Raw genomic sequence first — 17,187 nt, 5'->3', positions numbered from 1 at the left:
CTCAGCAACAGAGAATCTCCCTTACAATGAATCCAACTCAGGTTTTGAATTTCTCTGCCTGCTATTTCCGCTATAAAAACCCTCTGCTTTTAAAAGGTTAATGTGATTAAGTCAGACCCACCTAAAAGAGCCCCCTTTCCTGTTCCATACAATATAACCATAGGAATCAGAGATCATATGCACACTTTCCACTCACACTCAAAGGTAAGGGAATTAAACACATGTGAGGGTCGTTTCAGAGTCATCTTAGAATCCTGCCTATCACAGTACACAAAGATTGAAGAATCATAGTGACAGAGACAGGCACGTGGATTTAAAATCAAACAAGTTTGAGGAATAAACAACTTGGAATAAGATTTAGAATACTGCTTTAAAGTATAAACTCCATGTTCTAAGCAATATTTGAAACATTACTTTGAAAAGGTTTGTGGCTTGAATAAGTATTCTATTAATATACAGAAATTTCCCATGGATTTTAGAACAATTTCTCTGGTAAATCTTTGTAGCTGTGGATGTAGCAATAATAGGTCAAAAATTATTTCTCAACTCTAAAAACAGAAGGAAAAAAAAAACATTTTATTACAAGATGATTTCATCCATACTCCTTTTTCTTTCCAAAATTTTTGTTTTAATTTTTATAGATTTAAATTCTTGCCACATTTTGTCAAATGTTCATAATACATCAAACAAGTTAGAAGTCAAACAGTCAAATGTATCATCAGGAGGATGAATGAAATTTTGATACATTCATTCTAAAGAATGCTACATACTACATACAACAACATGGGTGAATCTCACAACAATATCCAATAAAAGTACAAGACACACAAGAGTATTTAGAGTATCATTCTTTTGTAGAAATTTTAAAACCAGGAACAACTAAACTGCGTTGTTTAGGGATGCCTTGTTGTTGGGTCATTAAGTCGTGTCCTTTTAAGTGTCTTTAAATTCATTTTCTTACATTTCAAACAATCCTATTTTTAACACTGTATTGGAATTAATAAAGTCTGACGTTTGTACAGCATGATTCAATTACACAATATCAAGCTATTGAATTATATTGATTTACTGCTTAACAATTTGATTTCAGTATCTGTGTAATATTTATAACTATATTATTTCAAACAAATATTGAGGCAAAAGGAACTATTCAACTTTTATTCTTTATTCATTTGATTTATAACCAGCATAAACCAAGGAGAGATCTCAAGTCCCTACCCATAAGACCTAAATCATAACATCTTTGCTCAAACACTTCTGGTAGCTGGCATTCCCTATAGAAGGAAGGTCAAATTTTGCAACATGGCAGTAGAGGTTTCCCATAATTTTGCCCCCACCCACTTTTCCAACTTCATCTTCCCCTGTACCCTGCACTTCAGCTATTCTTGACTGTGTACCATCTCAACTTGCCTTTGATAAAATAAAATCTCACCTCCACCAAAATAATACCAAAAGAGAACAATGGTTTTATGGATGTCATGGATTTTTATGGCTAAGAAATTATTTTTAATATTGTGTTAATACAGAGGCACTCCCCTGTAAGAGAGAAGGCGATATTTTAGCTGAAGTGTAAGGTCTTAACTAAAATGATTTACTGTGAGATAATATTAGGCTTCAACGAGTTTCTGCCTTCAACAATAGCTCAGTCAGTAAATCATCTGCCTGCAATGCAGGAGACCCGGCTTCGATTCCTGGGTCGGGAAGATCCCCTGGAGAAGGAAATGGCAACCCACTCCAGTATTTTTGCCGGAGAATCCCATGGGCAAAGAGGCCTGGCAGGCTGCGGTCCCGGGGGTCACAAAGAGTCGGACACAACTAAGCGACCAAACACACACACACAATATTATCCTATGGATTAAAGTAACTGTCTCCAAATTGGTATGTGCACACCCCAGAAAACGCATGAGATGACCTACTGAGATGAATAAAAACATTAAAATTTATGTTTGTATACATTTAATAATAGTTGATCATGGACAGGGAAGCCTGGCGTGCTGCAGTCCATGGGGTCGCAAAGAGTCGGACACAAGTGAGCAGTTAAACTGAACTAACAGTCCTATATATTTACATTTTTGAATATGTGCTATGTATTAAGTATTGATACAGAACATATGTAATTTATAAAAACACACATGTTGGGGGAATATTCAGTTTGTTTTAATCACTAGAGTGCATTATTTTAAGAGTTTGGAAACCAAAGCAAGGACTTTGGAATCCAACCGAAACAGTTTCTTGTCCCAACTCTAACACTTAGAAGCTGTGTGACTTTAGAAAGTTATCTTAATTTAAACCACAATTTTATCAAGTATGTAATGAAAAATGTTCACCCGATAGGATTATTGTGACTGTTAAAGGGGACATTTTGTTTAAAGTTATTATCTCAATCTTTAACCAATATATATTAATAAGTTGATAAATGCAAGGCATTTTTATTGATTGTGTTACATTCAAAACTTTCTATTGCCTAAAGAAGCAATGTACTCATGAAAGAACTCTAAATGACAAGCAAAGTCACCAGTTTCACAGCCTTAAGGAAAAAAGCCCATCTTTTCCTGCTTCTGATGGGACTACAAATGGTAAGGAAAACAGTATGGCAGTTCCTCAAAAAATGAAAAATAGAACTGCCATGTGATCCAGCAATCCCACTAGTGGGTATACATCCAAAAGAATCGAAACAGAGTTTTGAAGGGACACCCTTCACAGCAGCATTATTTCTAACAGCCAAAAGTGAAAGTGAAAGTCGCTCAGTCATGTTGACTCTTTGCCACCCCGTGGACTATACAGTCCATGAAATTCTCCAGGCCAAAATACTAGACTGGGTAGCCTTTCCCTTTTCCAGGGGATCACCCCAACCCAGTGATTGAACCCAGGTCTCCCGCATTGCAGACAGATTCTTTCCCAGCTGAGCCACAAGGGAAGCCCAAGAATACTGGAGTGGGCAGATTATCCCTTTTCCAGTGGATCTTCCTGACCCAGGAATTTGCTGCTAAGTCACTTCAGTCGTGTCCGACTCTGTGCGACCCCACAGACAGCAGCCCACCAGGCTCTCCCGTCCCTGGGATTCTCCAGGCAAGAATATGGAGTGGGTTGCCATTTCCTTCTCCAATGCATGAAAGTGAAAAGTGAAAGGGAAGTCGTTTAGTCGTGTCCAACTCTTAGCGACCTCATGGACTGCAGCCTACCAGGCTCCTCCGTCCATGGGATTTTCCAGGCAAGAGTACTGGAGTGGGGTGCCATTGCCTTCTCCGGTGGATTCTTTACCAACTGAGATATCAGGGAAGCCCAAAGGTGGAAGCAATTCAAATGCTCATTGACAAATGAATAAACAAAATATGGTAAATACATAAAATAGCATATTATTCAGCCATTAAAAGTAAGGAAATTCTGTGACACAATTTAACATGAGTGAATTTTAAGGGTATTATGCTAAGTGAGATAATCAATCACAAAAGACAAACACTGTGTAATTCCACTTATACTGTGGGGGGAGAGGGGCTTCCCCAGTGGCTCAAAAGGTCAAGACTCTGTCTGCAATGCAGAAGTTCAGTTCAGTTGCTCAGTCATGTCCGACTCTTTGTGACCCCATGGACTGTAGCACGCCAGGCCTCCCTATCCATCACCAACTCCTGGAGTTTACTCAACCTTGTGCCCATTGAGTCAGTAATGCAGAAGGTTCCAGTTTAATCCCTAGGTTGGGAAGATCCCCTGGAGAAGGAAGTGGCAACTCACTCCTGGGAGAACGCATGGACAGGAGTCTGGCAGGCTACAGTCCATGGAGTAGCAAAGAGTCAGACATGACAGGGCAAGCATGCATGCAATTATATGAGGTATCAAATGTAGTCATATTTACAGAATCAGAAAGTAGAATGGTGGTTTCCAGGGGCTGGAGGGAAGGGTAAAGAGGGAGTTCTTTATTAGTTACAGAGTTTCAGTTTTGCAAGATGAAAACATTCTAGAGATATCTTGTACAGCAAAGTATATATGCTTAATACTATCGTACTACATACTTACATATGTTTAAGATGGAAAAGTATATGTTATGTTTTTTTAACCGTAATTTAAATAAATAAAATTTAAAAAACAGTCCCCAAATCTGGTTAGAACTAGTTGGTGTGTGGTGTTTAAATAAGAAGATTCCATTGTGTTATGGGGTTGGGAAGTGATTTTCATTTATCCCATTAATTACTGCCAAAGATGTATTACACATGATGCCCTCCCTTCTGTCAAAACAAATTTTCCAAAAAAACAAAAACAAATTATCAAGCAATAGATATACCTCATGGTATGATGTAATAAGAATATGGTCAGTTGGTTCAAGAAATATTAAGTTGATAGAATCAACAGTATTCTATGAAGTACTGACCATAAGGAGAGAAGAAAGGGGGAAAGAAACACTCATATCACACAGACTTTTGGCTTGGAAAGGTGAGCAAATTGTATTGCCACTTATGGAGAAGGAAAAATTTTAAAGAAAAAAAAAATTTTTTTTTGAAGAGGTCAGCTTGGAGGACCTAGTATGGGGAATGGAGAAAAGAAAAATTTTTTATTTGTTTAATTTTAAGTGCTTTGGAATATCTTGATGGAAAACAACTAGTGGAAAACCCAAAGCAAAGATCTGAACTCCAGCAGAAGCATATTAAGTCCTCAAAACAGACACACAACTGAGGCTATGGACGGGGGTACCACTACTCAAGAGAAAGAGAGAGTAATAAAAGGAATTCAAAATGTATCTTAGTCAAATTATTTAATTGTAAGGATACCTAAGTAAATAAATCCATGAAATTTGGAAAAAAACAAGTTTGCCGTTGAATTTTAATAGCACTAATACAGTTATCTACAATGTTCTAGTGGAAAGAGTGAAAACAAAGAAACTATACCTAGCTAAGTTGCCCTTTAGGCGCAAAGGAAAAGGACAAATATTTTTCAATTGCATATAAACCCCAAAGAATAGAAAATAGGAGCCCTTCTTTAGGGGAAAAATGATGATCAGGAATTACCACCAATCAACTGATAGATCAAGTCAGATAATTTAGACGTAAAGAAAACCAGGTAAAAGAATGGATGATATCCATTTAAACATAATAAAGGGATAATAATTGTAAGAAGCAAATTCCATACTATAACATAAAGAACCTTGACAATAAAAGCAATAATTTAGATAATACAACAAAATATATAACAATTAGAATAAATGTAATGTATTATAAACAGGGATATCAGTAACAAGAAGGTGAGAAATGAAAAAAGATTTGTTCTTTATCTACCACTAGAGAAAGTCAATAATATGGTATAAAACTGAAATTGTAGTTGAAAAAATATAATTCATCATTGATATTTTTCTTAATATTTTCTGTCAATTTTAGGAATAAACACTTCTATGAATAAGCCTTAACCTATTAGAAAATTTTTGAATTTTGTGTATTTTTGTGACATTTTGGTAATATATTTTATTCTTCTTAAATTAGCATATAATTGTCATCCCAGTTTTAGAAAATCACTTCTGCTTCTCCATATACAGTATGACTATCAACCATTATCTCTAATCTTCTTTTGGGATACTTGTTTAGATGGATGTCTGTAATGATACTCATAATTAGTTAATGGTTATATCTAGGCAAGAGACCTAGAATGAATTTTTGGCAATTTTTTCCTTTTCATTTAGACTTTTGAGTAATGAGAATGTATCACTTTTAAGAAAACAAAGTCATTTTTATTTTCTAAAAGTGAAGTAAGAAAAAAGATACAATATACTACATTAATGTTATATAATGTTATAATGTTAACATAAATATATAATTTATATATTACATTATAATGTATAATCATTAATGTATATATGTATCTTATATTTAACTCATTACACTGTGATTGAGTTCATAACACATAATTAAAATTATATCATGGTGTTCTTGACTTGTTAATACTTAGATTAGCTTCTATTTTTCTAGCATCTATTATGTGTCAAGCATATGCCTTATATACTATATGCTTATGAAGTATGATTATTAATTCTCATCCAAAACTAAAACTAGGCAAAGTTTTGGATGCAAATTAGGAAATCCTAAAAGAGAAATTCTCAAAGAGAAGCAAAGAGGAAACTGTGTCTTTAGATAAGAAACTTTCTATTAAAAAGCAGAGACACTGCTTTGTCAACAAAGGTCCGTTTAGTCAAGGCTATGGTTTTTACTGTGGTCATGTATGGATGTGAGAGTTGGCCTATAAAGAAAGCTGAGCACAGAAGAATTGATGCTTTTGAACTGTGGTGTTGGAGAAGACTCTTGAGAGTCCCTTGGACTGCAAGGAGATCCAGCCAGTCCATTCTGAAGGAGATCAGCCCTGGGATTTCTTTGGAAGGAATGATGCTAAAGCTGAAACTCCAGTACTCGGCCACCTCATGTGAAGAGTTGACTCATTGGAAAAGACTCTGATGCCGGGAGGGATTGGGGGCAGGAGGAGAAGGGGACGACAGAGGATGAGATGGTGGATGGCATCACTGACTCGATGGACATGGATTTGGGTAAACTCTGGGAGTTGGTGATGGACAGGGAGGCCTGGCGTGCTGAGGTTCATGGGGTCGCAAAGAGCTGGACATGACTGAGCGACTGAACTGAACTCTCAACTCCAGTAAATGTCAAATCCAGGATTTAAATCTTGCTCTAAAATCCTTACCCTGCCCACTATACCACGTTTCATGCCATCCATGCTGTCCAGGAAGTTTACATTGCCATCCTAGGACTATGAAAAGGAACACAAGCTAAAACACACTGGATTCACTTTACTCTTTCCTAATGAGATATAAAAAATCTTGGCAAATACAACAGCTATTAGTGAGAGGTCTTTATGATCTTGACGTGGAAATGGAAACTTTTGGAAATTCTGCTGCCACATCCCTGAATTTCCTCCCTCATCTTTCCTCTATCCTATACAGAAAGTCCAGAGTTAAAATCTTGACAAGTAGAATCTCAGAATCATTGTTCAGAAGGTCTCTAGAGGGAATACATATGTGTTGGGTCTTATCCCTCACCTTCACCATAGTCACTAGTAATACAACTAAGAAGAGATAACAGAAAAGTTAAGGACTGGTATCTTCGGAAATAAACGTGGGATAGTCCTCATATGGGCTCCCCAGGTTACTCAGTGGTAAAGAATCTGCCTGTAATATAGGGGATGTGGATTTGATTCCTGGGTCAGGAAGATTCCCTGGAGAAGGAAATGACAACCCACTCCAGCACTCTTGCCTGGAAAATCCCATGGACAGAGGAGCCTGGCAGGCTACAGTCCATGGGGTCACAAAGAGTCAGACACAAATTTGTGACTGAACAACTAGTCCTCTTGTACTAAGAGGGTCTGATTGCCTTCTAAAATTCAGGGGTGTTAACTCGACAAGCCCTTTGTCTCTTAATCCTCATGGCCAACTGGCCTCTAGTAAAAGGAAAGGAAAGTGAAGTCACTCAGTTGTGTCCGACTCTTTGCGAACCCTGGACTATACCTACTAGGCTCCTCCATCCAGAGAATTTTCCAAGCAAGAGTACTGGAGTAGGTTGCCATTTCCTTCTCCAGAGGATCTTCCCAACCCAGGGATCAAACCCAGGTCTCCCGCATTGCAGGCAGACGCTTTACCGTCTGAGTCACCAGGGAAGCCTGGCCTCTAGTAAAGGCACCCACTATTCCCTGAGAACCCAAAGGAGGTGCTGTGCTAGGGACTTGGACTTGCCATGGATGACTGATTCCTCCCAACAGCTCTAAATGCCACTGAAGTCAGCTTATAAACCACAATGCTGAGACTCATACTTGGGATCTCTTTAACCCCACAAAGATATATGGTATAGTGTGTCCCAAAATACTTAAATGAAGGGGAAAAAAATGCATCAGTAATCAATAGCAATTCCCACTGTGGAAGTATTAAGACATAAGCAAAATTCGGTTGTCTTGGTGACTACTGTTTTGACTTGTCTCTGTAAGAGATACAAAGTATCATTACGCATAGCTGGCATATCCCTCAGCTTTGTTTTCTAGAATTTCTATAGCAAATTACAGATCAAGGCCCAACATATATGATGTGAGCCTTAGTCACGGTCTTAGACCAAGTGGAAATGTACACAGACTCCTTATGTATTATTTTATTCACTCTGATGTGGTATTTAAAAAATAACCAAAACTACAATCAGAGAACTAAAAAACAGTAACTGCTTATGAACCAGTCCATGAATATTCATTCTAATCACTGTACAATAATCAATTAGTAGTATACACAGTGAGAAAATATGAAATCTGAGGCTACCGATTGATAACTGAATAAATTATCATTTTTAAATCACATAACTAGAGATAATATATTTTCTTTTCTGGATAAAAAATTCATTTTATGTTTCCTCGTGGAATAAATAAAGGGCAAAATACTAAAGGGAAAAAATACATGTAAATGCTTTTTAAAAAAAGGCTGAAATGTCTGTTCCTACAAATACAGGGAAAGAAAAGCATTGTTCATATTATTTGATTTTATAGTTTGGATATTCATTACCTTGTTTGGTTAAGACTGAAAGACAAATAGAAATGTGAGTTTATGGAATTTCCTAATGACTTATAGAATGCAGTGGACTTTTATAAAATAAACAATAATGCATGAATAATATTACTAATGAAATGTAATGAAATTTCTGATTCTTTTCTAAGTTTACCTTTCCTAATATGAAGCAGTAAAATGTGGTTACACTTTAAAGTGTGATGTTTTAACTAATTGTTGCCAGAAAACAAAGCGTCAATCAGAATGTAAAGCTTCTGAAAACAAACTAAGCTAGAACTATCAGAGATGTAAAACAGAGTAACCATAGTGAGGATAATTTTCAACTGTCACTGATTAAACATTGTTTCTGAATCAATGTCAAGCATTTCCTGTATCTTTTTTAGAACTGTTTGAAGTTACCATAATTTCATACTTCTAAATTTCTGACACCTTTAAGGAAAGAACATAGAAAAGTAACAGTGGTAGTATGGAAAAGAACTGAGATCCCATGCTCAGCAAAGCACATGTGTGTGTGTATACGCGCACATGTGCGCACACAACCGTCTCACTCCAGATCTAAAATGGCTGAGTCGCAGGATGTTGTTGCTTGGTGACCAAACAGTATCTGCTCAGCCACACAGTAATCTAAACAGTGACAGATATGTCCCCTCAGTTTTAGGCATGGCCAGTACAAACAGTAAAGGGCATGTTTATCTTCTCCAATATTCTACATTTTTAAGTCAGTTGTCAGTTGCTTGATTTTATCATCAGTTACCTTGAGGCTTCACGGGGAAAGTATTTGCGAAGCTATAAATACATCTGCTCTTTTGGAAAAACAAGAGGTAGGACCAAGCTTCTTTTAGAATGAAAGATAGTCCTGTTTCAATTAAGCCTGCATGATGTGTCTGCTCTGTTCTAGTCCGACCTCCCAGTTGCTATCAGTCTCCCTTTCTCTCATTAAACACAAGGAGTTAATTAGCCCCAGCCTGTCCTCTCCCCTTCTCTCTTTCCCTTTTCACAGTAGTAATGATGCCTAATTACCTGCAGCAATGGGTAACTGCAACACCAGGAATGAATCGCTCTCAGTGAAGCAAAGTCAGCCATGAACCTTCAAACCTCAGAATCCTGGAATGATTCTCAGTCTACTTGAAAATACTATTCAAATACAGTACTCTTTTTCAACCAATAAATGCTTTTGGATGCAAAAAAAAAAAATTTTTTTTTTTTTGGTCTTTCTGATGACTGCACCCCTGCTATCATAAAGAAAAACCATCACAGGTTTAAGGAAGAAATACTCTGAGATGTGGGGAAACACATGATAAAAGGGATCTTTTATTTATATTTTAAGTCAATGAAATGATGATTGGCTGTCTCTCAGAGAAGGAGGAGCCTATAATTCTATGTCAGGAGCAGCATAAAAATTTCATAAAGAGCAATAGGAAAGTTCATGAATTAAAAACCTCTTCAAAATTTCAAAACAGATGTGAATGAAAATCAGCGCTCTTAAATACTACACAGGAAACCATTATGCAAGAACATCACCTGAAGGATTACATTTTCTCCCTTAACTATATGGAATCTTTACTGAAAAGAGAAACACATGTTACTTTATTATTAATCCTGGAGTTATTAATCTATATTAGATATCTTAGCAGCAATTTCTTAACAACTCTGCATTAATTTTTCAATGAAAATGTGGTACCCAAGAATGTGAATGCTGGTTTGAATGACTGGCATCCATGTTTATCTTAGTGCCTCTATGACCACTACACAATTTATGTTAGAATTTTTATGTAACGTTTTAAAAAAGAACACCTGTATATACATACAGTAGATGTAACCAAATCCATGCAGGTATAAACTCATTGGAGAAATACACAAGTGAAGCAATCTGACACATAAACAGAGGTGCCTAAGTAAAACATTTTAAGAAATGAAAAACAAACTCCCAGCTAGCAATTTACAAAACAAAACACACACAATCTTATTAAGAAATATTCAGATAAATATATCTTAAATCATTATTTTATTCATCAATTAGTTCAGTACCACCCAAAGAAAAATACATTCATATGTTTTGAATTCTAATTTACTTTGTCTACCTAAGTTATTTTTAAAAATCAGGTTCTTAATGTTACTCCCAATATAAATGAATCAAAGCCCCTCATTCTCTATGACAGACTTCTGGCTCATCCAAATGTAGATAAACCTAAGTTCATCCATGCCCATCTAGTGCTCATTATTAATAAAGCAATCTCACCATTGTCTTTAGCAATGCCAGATGTGAAAGGCGAAGTCTGTGTTTATAGATCGCCCTCCTAGAAACCTTTCAACAATGATGCATATTTTTTAAAAAAGCAGAACTTTTATGTGTGTTTCCGTTTCACCTTTATTCCCATGTCATTTTTCCATATAAATTTCAAAAGAAATATACTTCCTTCAAACAACTACCCCTAATTAATCTCAAGAAACCATAAACTGCTTTCCAAAAAGAGTCTTCCATATAAGCCTTTGAAAAACCTTTCATGCACGTATTTCCAATTTAATATACCTCCGTTTGAGATAGAAGAGTAGCTTTCAAGGCATCTCCTTTCTAGCATCCTCCAGGAATACTGCACGGGAAACAGTTGCCAGTGAGAGATGGAAGAAAAGGAGCAAATGCTCAAGAAACCCCAAAGCGAGGCAAAAATGTACCGAATGCCAGATAACCCTCCCCCACCCCTACTCCGGACGACTACCCACCTAGCATGATGAAGAAACAGGTCTTATGGATCTGATCTGCGATCCTACTTGTAGCCCACAGTTCCCATCTCCTGAAAACGGAAATTGACGCTGCCGCCGCTCCCCAACCTCACAGGCTTCTGCCTGGGGAGGCTGAGATACACTGAGCTCTCAGCGCCAGCGCCTGGGCTTAAAGCTTTGCGGCCGTGAGACTAGAGCCATCCCAGAATAAGGAACAAATAACGTACACCACTTGATTGCGCCCAAACCCATCACTCTTTGTTGTTCATCATGTAGCTGCGGCTTTATTTGTGAAAGCTGCAAGTGAGGAAGGAAGGGGTGGGGGGGTGGGCAGGAGGAGGCATCTCCAGTACCCTATATACCATCTAAATCTTCAGGGCAAGATCTCAGGGAGATTAAGGCGATCGGACAGCCAGGTGTCTCCCAGGCGGCGGTCTAACTAACAATAAAACCCGATAGTGTCCGGGGCGGGGGGGGGGGGGGTCGGGGGAACCCCACATCCACGACCAGCGCCACGTTCGGGCTTTGTGCCAATAAAAAGACTCCGAAGACTATCGATCAGAATCATCTATTATCAGAGCGTGTGGCTGGGGTTTCAGCGTGGCCTTTATGCGCGGTGGGGAAGGCGGGACACGCGCCGGGCGCCCAGCGAAGGACGTGGGACAATGGCCCAGTCCGAGGACGCGAGATGCCGCCCGACCCGGGGATAGAAGCTCCGGAGACGAGGAGGGCTGCGCGCTCCAGAGATGCGCTGCTGCTTTAAAATACAGGACCACAAAGACTCCACGTTGGGGGAAACGCGCCTGGCTCACGCGAGTGGGGACGACTTGGGGAAGGGGGTTGAGAAGGGTGGGGGCAAACGAGCCAACGGTGGCTCACGGCTCCCCCTTTCTCCCCCCACCTCCATCTCCCCCCCAGGCTGCTCCGGCAGACAAATAACAGAAGAAGGCGAGTCACTCACCGTGGTCTTGACCGGCACGTAGAGCACTTGCTTGGCGCCGCCGCCGCCCCCGCGGACCTCGTCCGGCTGGCCCAGCTGGAAACCCTTCGATTTGACCCAGAATTTAAATTTGGCGTTGTCCGTGGAGCTCGACTCGCAGCCGTTGAGGAGCTGGACGATCCGCTCGTATTTTTTACGGGTCACCGTCTTGGTCTTGCCTGAGTCCCCGTAAGTCCTGAGACACCAGTCCTGGAACTGGCGGTACACATCGCGCTCGCTCTCCATGTTCCGCGCGCCCGGCCGCCGGCCGGAGGCTCCCAGCGCACTTCGCACCTGTTCACCCCGGGCTCATGAAAAATGCAGCCCCCCGCCACGCTGTAGGGGACGCGAGGTCCCGGGCGCCGCCAGAGCCTGCCTCGGGTCGGGGGAAAGTGGGGAGGGAAGGGGCGAGGGGGAGGAGGGTCCGGCTGGGCACCAGCGATCAATGCCCTGTGCTACCAAGTCTCTGGTTTCATTCGTAATTGCGACGGATGTCTCCGGACGCTGTTCTCTTCCTCTTAGTGATGGGTCCCTAATATTGTGGGAGTAGGACCATCCTCTGGCCCGGAGGAGCTGGGTTTTGAATAATTAAAATCCCATTCCTTGGTTTATTAAAAATCCCAATATTGACTTGGGGTGGTCCCTCGACGCCTCGCCCGGGGCTGCGTCCGGGGCAGGCAGGTGGAGCGCAGCGCCGCCTCCCCGCGCGCGCGCGCCCCCGAAGCTTCCCGGCCTCCGGCCCCACCACCGTCCAGGAGCGAGAGCTGCGCCTCTCTCGAAAGCAGCTGCCCGGCCTGGCGCCTGAGAGCCCGAAGGGCACCCGGGTCCCCGGGCTCTCCTTCCTCCAGGGTCCCGTTCCGCTTCGGCCTTCCCTGTGTGGGGCGTTCAGGGACTAGAGAGAGAGAAAGTTCTTACCTGTCATGTTGTTAAGCCCATCAAATCCTGCTACACAGGAAATTTCTTAAGGTATTTTTAAAGCGGCTTAAAATGTCATTTCTTCAGATGCATTTAGGCTGAATTCCAGTCCCGTAGGTAGGTTCCGGGAGTTAAGTCCCAGAATTAGCAAAGCATCCACGGAGATTTGGCCGGAGTTCTCTAGGATAGCCCGTGGTACCCTGAACAGATACCCGCTCCAGGGGGAAGTGGGTAAACGAAGGCAGGCCGCTGGCGGCGGGTCTCCCAGATAACGTTGGGGCCCCCAGATAGGACTCCTCCGGTCTCTAATGAACTGGGTACAAGGCATAGAAGTAAGTTTATGATACAGATGCTTCAAACCCTCTGCATGAAATTAGAATATAGCGAGCTGTCATTTTCCCCTTGCTTGGTTACAGTTTGCAGTTCACACGGGAGGTTTCGGATGTCTATTTTCCCCCTGCCACGTCATGGACACCCCCTCCTCTGCTCAGAGTAGCCAAATATGAGTTCCTCCGGACGATTTCTCAAGCAAATGAGATCAGCGGTTCCTCCATTCAGGATTTCCATCCGTTTGTTACAGAGCTGGAAATAGGGGAGTTCCCATCCTCCTCGCGCTGCGATCGCGGCCGCTCCTCTTTATTCTACTCTCTGCGGAGGCCCGCGCCCGTCCCAGGAGGCGGCTCTGCCAGCAAGGCGGCCCGATCAGTGCCCGGCGCCGAGTCCGTGTCCTAGCCCACCTTCGCCCCCTCGTCGCCGTCTCCAAGACGAAAGCCCCGACTGGGAGGAACGCGGGGTGTTTGTCCCCACTGCGCCGCGGCTGGTCCCGGCACTTGCAGAACGGTCAGTGGCTCCTGCTCCACCAGGCTGAGTGTGCGCGTGTGTGTGAGCCGGGGAGCGAGGGTGTGCAGGGGGTGCGCTGTGTGTGCGCGCGTCTCCGGGAAGGTCTCGCGGCGGCGGCTGGAGCCGGGACTGACAGCCCGGGCGGAGCGCGAGCAGCTCCACACACTAAACCTCTCGCCTCTCCCCTCACCCCCCACCCCTCCCACTCCCCTCTCCTCCCGCCCCCCCTCTTCCCCGGCCCCTTCCAAGCTCTCTGATTGGCCAGTGGGACAAAAGTTTCTGTGGAGACGGCTGGGCGCTGACGTCACGGGCAGAATTGTCCCATTTAGGGATCCCGGGGGCAGTGCGCATGTTGCAGGCTGCAGGTTAGAGGCGGGAGGAGGTAGCAGCGGGCCCGGCGGCAGCCAGGTGGCGGAAAGGAGCACTCAGCATCCAGGTGGGGGGACGACTCCAGCAGGGTTTCCATGGAGATTCCTCTGGGTCTAGCCTAAAAACAGCAAATCAGCTGACACCATTAGCTCAGGACCTAATTACTGCTTATTGGAGCAACAAATGAGGGAGAGGGCCAGCTGCAAAGGAAGACTTTTCATCCACCACCACCCCTCCCTGTCTCCTCCTCTCTCCCCTCTCTGGGTGGCTCTAGAGTCCCGGGTGAATTCCCATTAACTTGCAAGATGCCTGCAACAACAGCTCCCCTTCTCTAGAGGCTACCCTGACTGCTTTTATTCCTTTTATTCCCTTCTTTTGAATCGAAAAATAATGCTAACATATATCAGTGGTCCTGAGTCCTTGAATTTGTTTGCCCAATAAATATTAGCCCAGTAGAGCTCAGGGGAGCCACAGGCCAGTAGAAGTCACACGTAGATTTAATATCAGGAGAGGATCACTTTCAGTTTACTGAATTGGGAACTTATCTTTAGGCTTTTCATATTTAAAAAAATATTTCCAATATCTGAAGTATGTAATAATTTGGGATGAACAATTGGACAGAGAATATTTTCAGTCACCCATCTAAATGGGGTATAACTCACAAAAACAATTCTCTCCAAAGTTTCCCTGGTGAGATCAGAGACAAGAAATTGATTCCAAGTGGAGAGATGTAGGTTTTCTGGTATATTGGTCATAGCTTTCCTAGGAGATTCTGGAAGTATAGTTGGTCACAGAGTGGTCATTCATTCAAGATTAAGCTGGTTCTATAGAGTTTACTTTCACTTATGGATATAGCTTAATTCACAATTTCATAATTCTTTTTGGTAGCTCTTTCATTTGAAAAGACATCCCAACTCCTCTAAGCCTCATTCAAGTACTTTCAGAATCAGAAAGACTTCCTTCTTTGACTTGCTCAAGTCATCTGCCTCTAAACTCCTCTGGATAGTGTCTTTCAATTTTTTTTTTAAACCTTGTCTCATAGTAAGACATACATTTTACTTTGGCATAAAGTGCATGTATACATCTCTCCTCCAAAAATTTTATGAAGTATTTTTTATTACATGTAAGACACTATTTGCCATTTTTCTCCTATTTTTAAATTTGGTAAAAAATTTAAACTCAATTTAAAAAAATTCCTAACTCAATAAATTTATTTTATGATCCAGCAAAGGATGACTGGCACCTATAGTTTGGAAGTGTTTTAGATCATAAGAACTTGCACTGCTCTTGTACTATATGAATAGAGGAGTTTGGTGGGCTACAGTCCCTGGGATTGCAAGAGTGGGATGCAGCTTAGCAAATAACAACAAATATCCCACTGTACAAATTGAATCTTGATTGAAGACTCTGGAGAGTTCAGATGTTCTTGTTTTCCAAGTAACTCCAGAACAATGAATTATGTGTGTGCTCAGTTGCTCAGTTGCGTCTGACTCTTTGTGACCACATGGACTGTAGCTGTCCAGGCTCCTCTGTCCATGGGATATCCCAGGCAAGAATGTTGGAGTGGGTTGCCATTTCCTCCTCCAGGAGATCTTCCTAATCCAGGGATCGAATCTGTGTCTCCTGCGTCTCCTGCATTGGCAGGCAGATTCTTCACTACTGAATTGGTGGCACTACTGGTAAAAACTCCAAAGCAGAAGACATAAGAGATATGAGTTAGATCCCTGGGTTGGGAAGATCCCCTGGAGGAGGGCATGGCAACCCACTCCAGTATTCTTGCCGGGAGAATATCATGGACAGAGGAGCCTGGAGGGTAACAGTCCATAGGGTTGCAAAGAGTAAAATAGGACTGAAGCGACTTAGCTTCAGTCACCTGAGAAGCCCCAGAGCACACAGTAAGTGCTTAATAAATATATGCCAAGCTAGTTAATAAAGTAAGGAAAATGAGAGGAAGAGGAGGAGGCATAATCCTTGGCCATTCCCGTTACCTTTTGCTGGAGGTTGTTTGGATAAAGTTGGGCCCCAGTTAAGGAAATCACAGGGCCTGACCACATACACATGTTCATTCTATTTATCATTATACTTGACACTCCAATGGATGGAAATTACAAATTTGAGACATATTCATAGAATATAAACAAATATGTATAACCCCTAGTTACATTAACTAGATTTAGTATATAAGCAAAAAGAAAAAAGACTTACAAAATTGAAAGATATCATATAAGACATTCTTTTTAGAAGGAAGAGGTAAACAAGAGAGTATTCACATTAGACTAAAGGAATTGAGAGTCCTAGGACTTCAAGGGCCACCCTTCTCCAAACTCTGTGGATTCTCTGGTCTCCAGTGTGCTCTGTTCTGTGTCTGTACTCATTATTAACTGGCAGGCTCAGTCAACATCTTTTACCATATCTTTTCTACCCAAGAGCATAAACACTTGAAAAATCTAAAATCTGCTTCAGTAACTCACTCTGGATACATTTCTCTCCTCTACTTTTAACGTCTCCAGAAGTTCTTTCCAGTTCCTTCAGCTAAATTATTCATTGAACAGGCTGTTGGAGTTTAATTGGCATTCCCCCCAAGACACTTTCTTCAGAATTGCTTCTGTGCAGAACATCTCTGTCCAAAAAGTGACTCTTCGCCCCCATATCTGAACACCAATCCCTCAGCCTTTGACCTAGGGTTTTCCATGCTATTTATAGGGAGAGGAAGTCAAAATGTTATATCAGAAAATTATATTGTAATGAAACATAATGCAAATTTTGAAACATAAATCAACATAATGACAGTAAAATTTCTTTCAACATCAGGGTCAGATTGTGTATGATGTTTAAAAAT

The 17,187-nt window shown here is 41.4% G+C and overlaps 1 protein-coding gene across 3 annotated transcripts in view; it reads right to left on the bottom strand.

Moving 5' to 3' along the window:
* NOL4 (nucleolar protein 4) overlaps positions 1–13,815 on the bottom strand; it is a 461,126-nt gene extending 447,311 nt beyond the window's left edge. For all 3 annotated transcript variants that reach the window (XM_061399646.1, XM_061399638.1, XM_061399639.1), the window contains exon 1: positions 12,207–13,815. In XM_061399646.1, coding sequence (XP_061255630.1) covers positions 12,207–12,470 — 264 coding nt within the window. In that variant the 5' untranslated portion in view covers positions 12,471–13,815. The remainder of the gene's footprint in view (positions 1–12,206) is intronic.
* Positions 13,816–17,187: the final 3,372 nt, after the last annotated feature.

The sequence above is a fragment of the Bos javanicus genome, chromosome 24, assembly GCF_032452875.1.
Source record: "Bos javanicus breed banteng chromosome 24, ARS-OSU_banteng_1.0, whole genome shotgun sequence".
NCBI lineage: Eukaryota > Metazoa > Chordata > Mammalia > Artiodactyla > Bovidae > Bos > Bos javanicus.
Note: the sequence above shows the minus strand (reverse complement) of the source record. Positions and strands in the feature narration are given on the sequence as shown.